The sequence below is a fragment of the Polyodon spathula genome, chromosome 18, assembly GCF_017654505.1.
Source record: "Polyodon spathula isolate WHYD16114869_AA chromosome 18, ASM1765450v1, whole genome shotgun sequence".
Taxonomy (NCBI): Eukaryota; Metazoa; Chordata; class Actinopteri; order Acipenseriformes; family Polyodontidae; genus Polyodon; species Polyodon spathula.
The window spans coordinates 16,353,006-16,365,257 of record NC_054551.1 but is presented as its reverse complement, the minus strand read 5'-3'; the positions used below and the strand labels follow the sequence as shown (position 1 = coordinate 16,365,257).

The following is a 12,252-nucleotide window of genomic DNA, read 5'->3' as shown; positions in this document are numbered from 1 at the left end:
ATCATTAAAACTTCAAATGAAATGAGTCTGTGTGATTTTCTTCATTATTAAAAGTTGGCTGAGACACATTGCAAGCCCAGTGCATGAATAATCCACTACAGGAGTCCATAATATCTCTGTCCTCCTTAAACGTCTCCCCTGAGTTTAAAAGTGTGCACAGAGCAATAAAAGAAGTATGTTCACAGTCTGACAACACACTTTTGTGTAAATAGACTGTCCCCCTTATGACTTATTTGTCCATGTCTATTTCATTAGAACAGACAGCCATTCTGACAGACTGTGATAGAGGGATGGTAGAAGCAGAATGATTTGCCAACCAATGTCTCCTAAGACAGACTGTACAGAGTGCTACTCTTTCATGAGGAGCAGTTTCAACAGTGAGACTGCTGGGCAATCCTGGAGAACAGACCTCACTGCAGATTGCACCACTGATTCCCCCAAAGGAATTAGAGGTTGTTACTTTCCACAACTGGACTAGACACCTCACAGACCCAAGTTGAATCACTGCTTCCTGGCTGGATCACAGCCCAGTCCTTAACAGACCTTTAAAGTGTCAAAGTGACAAAGAAAGAACTGTCTCTACCTGTATATTCTCAGCATCACATTGTCCTCCTTCAGTATGGGGCAGCCATTGTGGGTATATTTCACTTCATCGGGTAAGAAATGGCAGTCGAACACCTAGCAAGAGAAGACTGTTAAAGCAAACATTGTGGTGCAACAGAATTTAGCAACAGTTCTTTAAGTAGCATTTGGTAATGGTTACCGTTTCAGATACAGGGCAAACCCTGGAAACTGCATTGTAGGTTCTGTGACAGGGTGGAGAGACCCTGCACAGGACTGGGCAGATTCAGGATTTATTCTCTGCCTGTGTGGAATTCTATAAATGATTGTGTCTTCTATCATTTGAGCAATCAATTACTTTGCCACCCCCAGCCTAAATGTAGGTAAATGTGTGTGATTAGAGTGTGCGTTGTGTCGAAACAGCATAAAACAGAATCTACTGTGTATGTTAGGTGTGTGCAAATTTATTGAAACAACCCCCTGCCTTTGTAATTTGATTTGTTGTACAATGTATAGCACCTTTTTCATTTGCAAATGGAGATTTCAAAGCCAGACCAGTTCATTAGTGTGGTATAATTAAATACAGACATTCTGCTGTAATATTTTGTTTTTCAAATTGATAGAAACTTTTTATTCTCTCAAATTTTGTAGCAGAAATTTAAATACAGCAACAGTTACATTTTAATGAACTTCATTCCCGACTTGTCTGTACTCATTTATAAAATGGAATGTTCGGATGCTGCATGCTGATTGGCTAATTACATTTAATTTTTTGGCTAATTACAGTTAATTAATTAATTAATTACAGCACAATACTACTAGGCTGTCCACTGCACATAAGTTCTCTGCATTTGTTTTTTCAAACGTCAGATATTATTATAATCATCATTATTATTATAAAATATATCAAATGAAATATAAACAATGCTTTATTATTGAAGTGGATGGGAAACGGTAAACACTACTTGCAAGATACAAATAGTACAACAAACCAAATATAGACATTTTTTATTGCTATAAATGAACTGCTAGCCGGGGTTAACTATATACAAGACCAACATTCAGAATTGCCAACCTGCAGACATAGGGGCATGTCAGAGAAATTGTATGTGTCCATGCCCCTAGTGACGTCACGCCAACTTCGTGCATCATCGGTGAGTTGTCAGTATTTTCTGGAATTATTGATAGTTTTACATTTTTCAGTGGTCTAAAACGAATCATGGAGATGTCATTTCTTGCTCATTGTGAAAGTAAACCAAGTACGACCCCAAAGCCAAAAAATGATTTGCTATGTGAGATAAGGACTTTATAATTCACCATCGTTAATAAAATAAAATTCAGAACAAATGACCCCTCTATTTGTTATTTGTAAAAGCACCATTATAGAACAAGTTTATTTGATAATTACGTAGCTCTTATAATGCATTAACCACTTCAACACCATGACGTACACACGTAGGTTAACTGAAAACCCGCTTACAGTACCATGCCGTACATGCATAAGTCAAGTTTTCCATTCTATTCTATGATCGGTTTCTCAATCTAGTGTTTCAGATTTCATTCTGTAAGGCAGTGCTCGTACTGTGGAACGTGCAATGAAAGTTGGGGGAGGGTCAGCTGACATTTGTATCCAATTGCGTGTCATGTAGCGATTCCAATCTACCTGTGGCCATTTAGAAGACTGAGATATATTGAGGAAACCATTCAACTTTTGCATGTATATAGTGTTTTAAATTATTATTTTTTGTTTTGTTATTAGTTTTACTTGTTTAGTTGTAGTTTATATAGTTTTTAGTGAAAGCTAAACATGGCAACATATGTGGTCTTTCTATAATGAGCAACGGGAATGAAGTTGGTTCGGAGGATTTCGATACCAGCAACAGTGATGCTGACTTATCACTCAGCGATAACGATAAAGAGGATCCGGTGCCAAGTACAGTACAAACTGTACAAACAAAAGACAAAAGCTACTTTCTAGGTAAGCCAGCTGCAGACGGGAAGCTGTTTGGTTTGAAACGAAATACTATCAAAACACAACACTAGGTACAAGGCAATAAAGCAGCTGTCTGCGGCAGCCAGATCCATCACAATGCCTGCGCAAAGTAGCTGTGTACACGCATTTGTGACTATCCCTCCAACACAAGGGAATAGGAGACCGCAAAAAAAAAAATGTGCAGGGTCTGCTATGAAAATGAAAACAAAAGAAAAGACACAAGAAAAATGTGCAGTGGTTGCGAAGGCAACCCCAGGTTCTGTTGTTTTGAACATTTCAATAAATGGTACAGAGCAAGTTAATAATGGCACATGTTTTGATGTTTGATTTTTACTGTTTACTGAGTATTATTGTTATTAGCAGCGTTTTTGTTTTCATTGTTAAAAAAAAAAACTAAAGAATCTGTTTTTATAGAATATGGGTATGTAGTAGACAGGAGCACAAATGAAAAACAGATTCAGGGTCATTTATTTGTGCAATATTCATCATATTGTAGCGAAATAGGTTAACGCAGGCTGGCGCATCACACAGAGCGAGGCAATCAACACACAAGCAGAGGGCGGGCGCGAGCCCGGGCCCTCTCACACTGAAGCATAGCGCCGATACCGCTGTACAAAAGAGGCGGCTCCTTTGGAAGGAGCGTATATCTGGCTTATGTCTTTATATGTGATTACGTCACCTACCAGCCCTGCTGCTGCCTACCTCCATGCACGCTACACTATGTTAACATGTTATAGCAATTACAGGTTTGGAAACATTATTATTATTTTCAAAACTGGTACCTGGGAAGGGGTTTTATTTTTACATTTGGAGATGAAGTTGTTTAAATATGTATGTATAAAGGAAGAAAATCTTATTTTTAATGACCACCTTATTTTTTGTTTTAAGTAGCATACAAACCTGCACGGCTCTTACTCAATTCTAAATTGTTTTGGATCTTTAGGGAAACAGAAGAATTTTCTTTTTGTAACTATATAGATGGAAATGTGAGTTTATGTCTTTCTGAATATATGCTTCAAGCCATTATCATTGCATCCACATTGTGTTACGATTATTTTCAATCCATGCTTTTTTACAGTACCATGAGAAACGCAAATATGATTTCCTGCTCTGGGCACTACTATCAATAGAGGGCTATGTTGAGACTCGTTTTATGTCCCGCTGATTTGATGGTGGGACAATTGGGATCAGAGTGAGCAGTCTCGATGCTCTTCCTAAAACTAGCTGCTGCATTTTTTTATTTAGTTTTTTTTTTTCAAATTATTTTGCCCCCAATTTGTCCCCCCAACTTAGAATGTCCAGTTACACTCCTTCACCACAGCAATTCCTCACAACAACTCAGGAGGACAAGGGTCAGCCCAGCAGATGTTTGCTTTAACCCACGAGCACCTAGCCAGTACGGAGGGTCAGGAACGTCAGGGCTAATGCAACGCTCCCTGACAAATCCCCAGTAAAGAGCATGAATGAGCAGTCCCAACACATGTGGATAACAGACATTTCATTGAGGTGAAAGGCTAACCCCATGTGCCACCCTGCCCCTCTTTCTTAAGCTAAATCTCCAGGGAACCAGTCTAGTACTTACCTGAGGGCTGAGCTTTCCTACCCTCTGGGTTATCAGCTCATTCAGCACAACCTCCACCTTGCACGAGTCTACTTCTTTAGGGATATTGAATTGCAGTTCATTGTTCGTCACGTATACCGCCTGCCCTCTGCCAACCTGGACTCCTGTGTTGAGCCGGACAAGACCATCAGCCATGACGGGGGACAGGTCTATTAGAGAGACTGACACCAATAAAGCAAAGGTAGCAGTGGCAACAGACTTCATATTTGTACTTTAGTAAAAGTGCAATCCACGTAACCCTAAGATAAGGTATTTCTTCCTTTCATCCAACAGTCTTACAACATGGTCTACAGTGGACAAGATCTTATGCTCATATCCCAGGCTGTTCTATGAGTTATTCAACGTGAAGAGCACAGTCCAGCAGGGCTTCCTCCAGGGGACAGGGGGAGAGATGACTCAGGAGTCTTGTGGTTCAGTCACAGGTCACTCTGGATTGACCTAATGGAGGTTAGGGTTAGGGTTGATGTATCCCCAGACTATAGAATACCTTTCCTATAGGGTTGACATCTTCCAACTGTCAAAGTTAAAGAATCGTCTGAAAAAAAAACGCAAAAACATTTAATCAGCAGAGCAATTTGAAATAGCTTTACAAAATCCAGATATTGCAATACAATCTACTCTCATAGCTTTACCTTTCAGCTATGATTCATATTAGACATAAGATTTGAAGACGAATTTCAAAAACTATAACTTTCTAGCCGTTGTGTCTCCTGTTAGTGATCATGTGACTCCTGTGATTACTATTGTATCTATGTATATACAAATATAGCTGCATAATGCCATAGTAAAGAGCCTTACAAATGTAGTAAAACCATTTGAGTAGCTTTAGATGCTGAAGATAATTAAGGGACCAGAAACCTGCTTCTTAATCTTGGGCAGCTCGTGCTTCTAGAAGACTACAACCACAAAAACATAAGGATTTAACAACTAGAGGTGGCTATTCAGTCTGTCAGTGCTCGTTTGTTTCCTTGCAGCTGATTGATCCCAGAACTCTTTAAGAATCCCTGAGACTCAGTAGCAACAATGCGGCGTCACGTCAAACCTCTTGAGGTACGTGTAGTCCTGCCTCTCTTAAAGTAGAATATGCTTAAATGCACTGAGATAAAAATACAAAACTGCCCATGTAAAGTGCACTCTATTCAGTTCTGATCCCTGCTATACAGAAAGGATTTAGTGGCCTTGGAGAGTCCAGAGAAGGGCTTAAAAGAGTTATGGAGACTGAGGTAGAGGGAACTGAATGTTTTTAAGCTGTAACAAACTAGAGGGGACTTGATTGACATTCAGATGTAAAAGGAGGAGTTGACAAAGCTATCACTAACCAATACATTAAGCTCTGCACAGACACCAGTACCAGCAGACTCAGTTGGAAATGAAGTAGAGCTAGTCTTAGGTTAGAGGGTAGGAAATACTTCATACAAGTGATGGTACGGAATGGGTTACCAAGCCACGTGTTTGCTGAATCATATGGATTCTTTAATACCCAATTGGGATTAATCAGCTACTAGTATCTGCCTGATCAAAAGAAAAGTGTTTACCCCTCCAGATGCGAGGCTGTCAGTTCTATTTAAGATGAACAATAAACTGGGATTTCCAAGTGTCAGATAGAGCCTGGTTTTGGGGTAGAGACCCCAGCAGGAGTTTAATGTGAAAGCATTCACAGAGTTGTGATCAAAGTCTGCAGGCCTAATTTACGAAGGCTTTTTATTCTGTTTAACATTGTTATAATGCTGGTCATTTCCTGATCTGTGAGACATGTGGTGAATTTATTTCCATGAATGAATGTTTAACTTCTGTTTACAATCCATGATCTGAATTTTCTTAAGATAAATGTTAGTTTAACATTAAATTTAAAATGTTATCAATATAAACAGAACTGTTTGAAACAGAATACCAATAAGTTATCAGATACAACGATTCTATTTTTATCTGCATTAGGTAGCTTGATAATATATATATTTAGGGATTGATTTTTTCAGGTTTTAATTTTTGTTTATTTCGAGGTGGGGATGGTGTTTGGCTTTTATTATTATTTGACAAAAATCAGTTATTTTCGGTTATTAAATGTATCCGTTTTCAATTTCTATAATACATTGTATTTATGTTTCAATAATACATATACAAAAGTTAAATTACAATGTTGAAGTGATGGTGTCCACGTCTAGGATTCAGGCAATGCAGAACTCTGAATGCATTTTGATTCAGAGAATTGTGAGAAGTAACAAATTGAGTTCTATGCCTCCTTAACCGCCTGCATATCTATCACACTATAATATTGGGGTTCAGATGTGGTGAAGAATTAATTCAGCTAGATGGAGACATATTACAATCTTACAGTTATATTACTGCAGCTCAAACACTGTACACATTGTTTACCAACTTAGCTTTTTTAATACTCTTAAATAACTTAATACAAGCAATAATACACTACTGCAAAGTAATATTGCAAAGCAAGCTTAATGCTGACAGGAGAGTTTAACCAGTTGACCTATTAGACTTTTAGCAGTAATTATTTATCAGGTATTATTGTTTTATTAATACTAATACTGATTACATGAGTGAAACAGAAACTAAAAACACAACAATTGCTAATCGTGCTGGATTTGGACGATACTTGTTTATTCAGTCTTTGTTTGATGTATAGTCTGTTTATTTTGGCCATCATGCCTTTTTGTTTTGTTTTTATTTTACAATAAACTGGTGCATCAGCACATTTATTCATATTCCAGCACTGTTGTCTGTGTCCACTGTCTTCCGGGTCTGACATCACAACACCAACCATCCCGGTCACACCATCCCAGTCACAAGTCACTAACAAGTGTATTCTATTACGTAGCTCCACAAAAACTGATGATTGGTCAGTAGCAATATCTTGTCACACTGACTGTCTTCTCAAAGCCATTTTCTTCATGTAGAGAGTGGTGCATGATTGACATTATTTAAAATATGTTGCCAAAACCCACATGTATCAGTTTACCAAATCTTCTAAATAGGTCTTCGGGGGTGTTTTTTGGGTTATTGGTTAAAACCAAAAACATCAAGCCATATATACATATATATATGGGCTGCAGTGCATTAAGTGAAAATATTGAATTGAACTATACCACAATCAACATCACTGTAAGAAATATGAGAAAGATAGATGCTTGTTGTTTCAATATAATTTTTTATAAAAATTGGCATACATTAGAATCAAACTTAAATTTTAATCTTAAGAATTCACCTGATGGATATATATCACTAAGAATTAAAAAAGTGTTTCTTTAGTTTTTTTGGGGGGGGGGGGCAAGAAGGGAAATACAACCTTTTTTTTTAATAGAGGTTTTTTCAAAATTTTGTAAGACTAAATATTTAATATTGCGAGATGATAAAATTCTTTGGTTAGAATTGTGCATAAGTGTTTGTTGTTGCATTTTTTTTATCTAAAAAAGTATATTCAGCAATATTAAGTAAAGGTAACAATGGCGTGATAGAACAATACCCTACAGTACAAGAGCAGATGGAATAGCATTACAATCTAAACAGTATTGTTTTGGGGTAAAATGTTAGGAGCATCATGTCCAATTTATTTTCACACTCGCAAAAGGAATCTCCAGCCAAACCCCACCCCTTGTTCGCTGTATTTTTCACATACCTCTTTATAGACGTGCATACTGATAAATCCTCTCCTGAACACTCGATTTATCAACAAAGTCATCAATAGTGAGATCCAAGTCATTATTTTTTACTGTAACATTTCAAAAAGCTCTGCAAATGTCTGTGATATTCTTTGAGTGCTGGAAGCAGAAGCAGCTATCTCCTTTGTTTATGTTCATGTTATCTCTGTGGTGCATAAGGCTATCAGATACAGTCTTTTTTTCAGCTTCATTCTGCGCCTATTGGTCTCACTCTGCCATTGAAAGGTTTTCTCTGCTTTTTCTGGAGAAAAAATGACTAAAGACCTGTGCTTTATGTCTTTTTGATGATGTCAGACAGGATCCGACATCAGACTGAAAAGGGAAAATTGTAATATTGGACCTTGTCCGACATAAGACCGCAAAGGGTTAAGTTTCAATGTGCCATTCATACAGTCAAAATCAACTGCACGAAGCCCACCATCTTCATAATGTTTTAAAACATCTCCTTTCATGATATAATGTGTCTTTTTTTCTCCAATTATAATTAGTTAATTTGGTTTCTTAAATATCCAATAGGGTTTATATTAACCAATTCCATGTCTTTTGAAACAAAAACATGTATGAATTAAACAAACAATGAGTTATTAAGATTCAGGGTATGTGAAAAAGTAAGTGAACCCCTGGTTTTATCAACTCAATTAAGGGGATAATTAGAATCAAGTGTTTAAATAATTAGGTAGATCTTCAGGGGTGAGTTTGGGAGGCCCCACCCTATATAAGGATCAGAAACTTTGTGAATTTGGTCTTCATCATACAGATGTGTGGGAGCACATCATGCCATAATCAAAAGAAATCTCTGAGGACCTCAGAAAAACAGTTATTGATGCTCATCAGTCTAGAAAGGGTTACACGACCATTTCTAAGGATTAGGGGCTCCACCAATCCACTGTCAGACAGAAAGTTCAAGACCACAGTCACTCTACCCAGGAATGGTCATCCTACCAAGTCTCTCCAAGAACAAAATAGAAAATTATCAAGGAAGTCACAAAGAACCCCATAGTATTATTCAAGGATCTGCAGGCCACTCTCGCCTTGGCTAATGTGAGTGTTCATGACTCAACTATCAGAAAAAGACTGAACAAGAATGGTGTTCATGGAAGAATAACCAGGAGGAAACCACTGCTCTCTATAAAGAACATTGCTGCCTGTCTGAAGTTCGCCAAAAAGCACGTGTATGATCCACAAGACTTCTGGAATAATTTTCTCTGGACTGACAAGTCAAAGGTAGAACTTTTTGGCCTCAATGAGAAACATTATGTTTGGCGAAAACCAAAGAACCTCATCCCAAACATCAAGCATGGTGGTGGGAGTGTGATGGTTTGGAGCTGCTTTGCTGCCTCGGGATCTGGAATGCTTGCCATCATTGACACAACCATGAATTCTGCATTGTATCGGAAGATGTTAGAGGAGAATGTCAGGCCATCTGTCCGTGAGCTGAAGCTGAACCTAAAGTGGCTCATACAGCAAGACAATGATCCTAAACATACAAGCAGATCTACAAAAGAATGGCTGCAGAAGAAGAAATTCAGAGTTTTAGAATGGCCGAGTCAAAGTCTGGACCTAAACCCCATTGAAATGTTGTGGCAGGATCTGAAGTGAGCTGTCCATGCAAGGAAGCCCTCAATTGTCGCCGAATTGAAGCAGTACTGTAAGGAGGAGTGGGTGAAAATTCCACAAAACCGATGTGAGAGACTGACCAACAGTTATAGGAAACGCTTAGTTGAAGTCATTGCTGCTCAAGGGGGTGCCACCAGTTATTGAATCTAAGGGTTCCAGGGCTTGCAAAATCGCTAGCTCGACATTCTGGGACAACCAAAAAAATCTGTAGGGCAATGTGTTTTTTTTGACTGCTTGCCTGACGGGCAATCCGATTTTTTTTAATCTATAACAAGATAACGTTCTGTGCTTTAATCAAACAGTGGTTTCCCAATCGAGATTCTGCTCACAGATCATCCCGGTAAAACACATTTAGAGGGATCAGTGTGTTTCATTGGTAACACTTGAGTGATTTCCGGGGTAACGTACACATACACATTACTTGTGTTCAAATCCCGCAAGGATTGTCCTGTGTAACACCCCTGACAACTCAAGCAAGCATATCTAGTCAGCATGCTGGTATGTCACGTGACTGTCTCTGCTCACTGAAACGAAGGGTAAAATGAACACTAGGACAGCAAAAGTATATACTTTTATATTGAAGGCTATGACTTTTTAAACAAAGTTACAGACTGGAATTACAGCTACTGTACTCTGCTCTGCTCACCATGATTCACATTTTGTTATCTTGTTGTTACCTTTATTAAATCGTTAACATTATTTCCCAACCCAGGAAAAAAAAAAAAAAAAAAAAGAAATCAATTACGGCAGTTATTATCACTGACTCAGATTTAGCACGTAGCATGTTAACATCGCTTTTTTTCATTTCTTTAATATGATTAATAAAATGTACCGGTAATTTTATTTTAACTGTATGGTGTTTGCTTGTAACTTATTGTACCGAGTGCAGCAACAGACTTGGGTCCAAACCATCAGCCTCGCTATCTTGAGTGTAGATATATATACAGTGCCTTGCAAAAGTATTCAGACCCCTGACCAATTCTCTCATATTACTGAATTACAAATGGTCCAATGAAATTTCGTTCGGTTCGATATTATATTTTAAAACACTTAAACTCAAAATCAATTATTGTAAGGTGACATTGGTTTTATGTTGGGAAATATTTTTAAGAAAAATAAAAAACTGAAATATCTTGCTTGCATAAGTATTCAATCCCCACACATTAATATTTGGTAGAGCCACCTTTCGCTGCAATAACAGCTTTAAGTCTTTTGGGGTAAGTATGTACCAGCTTTGCACACAGTGTCAGAGTGATTTTGGCCCATTCTTCTTGGCAGATTTGCTCCAGGTTGTTCAGGTTGGTTAGATGACGCTTGTGGTCCGCAATTTTCAAATAGTGCCACAGATTCTCAATGGGATTGAGATCAGGACTTTGACTGGGCCACTGTAGGACATTCACCATTTTGTTTTTGAGCCACTCCAATGTTGCTTTGGCCTTGTGCTTGGGATCATTGTCCTGCTGAAAGATAAATTTCCTCCCAAGCTTCAGTTTTTTAGTGGACTGAAGCAGATTCTCATGCAGTATTTTCCTGTATTTTGCTCCATCCATTCTTCCTTCAATTGTAACAAGATGCCCAGTCCCTGCTGATGAGAAGCATCCCCACAGCATGATGCTGCCACCACCATACTTCACTGTAGGGATGGTGTGTCTTGAGGCATGGGCAGTGTTAGGTTTGTGCCACACATAACGCTTTGAGTTTTGGCCAAAAAGCTCTATCTTGGTCTCATCTGACCACAAAACCTTTTCCCACATCGCAGCTGGGTCACTCTCATGCTTTCTGGCAAACTCCAGACGTGCTTTCAGATGGTACTTTTTCAGTAATGGCTTCTTTCTTGCCACCCTCCCATACAGGCCAGTGTTATGCAGAGCTCTTGATATGGTTGACTCTCCACTCCCAGCCATTGAACTCTGTAGCTCCTTCAAAGTGATTGTTGACCTCTCTGTGGCTTCTCTCACAAGTCTCCTTCTTGCTTGAGTGCTAAGTTTTGATGGACGGCCTTTTCTTGGCAGTGCCTGGGTGGTGTGATGCAGCTTCCACTTCCTGATTATTGATCCAACTGTGCTCACTGGGATATCCAAACACTTGGATATTATTTTGTACCCTTTCCCTAATCTATGCATTTGTATTACTTTATCTCTAACTTCTGTAGAATGCTCTTTGGTCTTCATTTTCCTTCAGATTCACAGCCTTACCAATGATCCTTCAACAGTGAAGTTTTTATCTAGAAAATGTGACAGCAACTTTAACGGTTCACAGTTGAAGGCCAATGGTAAGGTAATTGTGTCCTCGTTATGGCAATTTCTTTCATCGGTGCAAACTGGGAGCTTCCACAGCACACGTTGAATACTTATGCAAGCAAGATATTTCAGTTATTTATTTTTCTTAAAAATATTTCCCAACATAAAACCAGTGTCACCTTACAATAATTGATTCTGAGTTTCAGTGTTTTAAAATAAAATATCGAACAGAACGAAATTTCAATGTACCATTTGTAATTCAGTAATATGAGAAAATTGGTCAGGGGCCTGAATACTTTTGCAAGGCACTTTGTGTATATATATACAGCGGCTTGCGAAAGTATTGACCCCTCTTGGCATTTTTCCTTTTTTGTTGCAACCTGGAATAAAAATGGATTTTTTGGGGGTTTGTATCATTTGAATTACACAACATGCCTACCACTTTGAAGATGCAAAATATTTTTTATTGTGAAACAAACAAGAAACAAGACAAAAAACAGAAAACTTGAGCGTGCATAAGTATTCACCCCCCCCCCCCAAAGTCAA

General features: G+C 38.3%; 1 protein-coding gene across 1 annotated transcript in view; it reads right to left on the bottom strand.

The window, feature by feature from the left end:
• The window catches only part of frem1b (Fras1 related extracellular matrix 1b), a 133,129-nt gene that overhangs the window by 110,883 nt on the left and 9,994 nt on the right, over positions 1-12,252 (bottom strand). The window contains exons 2-3 of the mRNA XM_041217702.1: positions 4,137-4,710; positions 584-678 (exon numbers count right to left, since the gene is read on the bottom strand). Of these exons, the coding sequence (XP_041073636.1) occupies positions 584-678; positions 4,137-4,379 (338 nt within the window). The 5' untranslated portion in view covers positions 4,380-4,710. The remainder of the gene's footprint in view (positions 1-583; positions 679-4,136; positions 4,711-12,252) is intronic.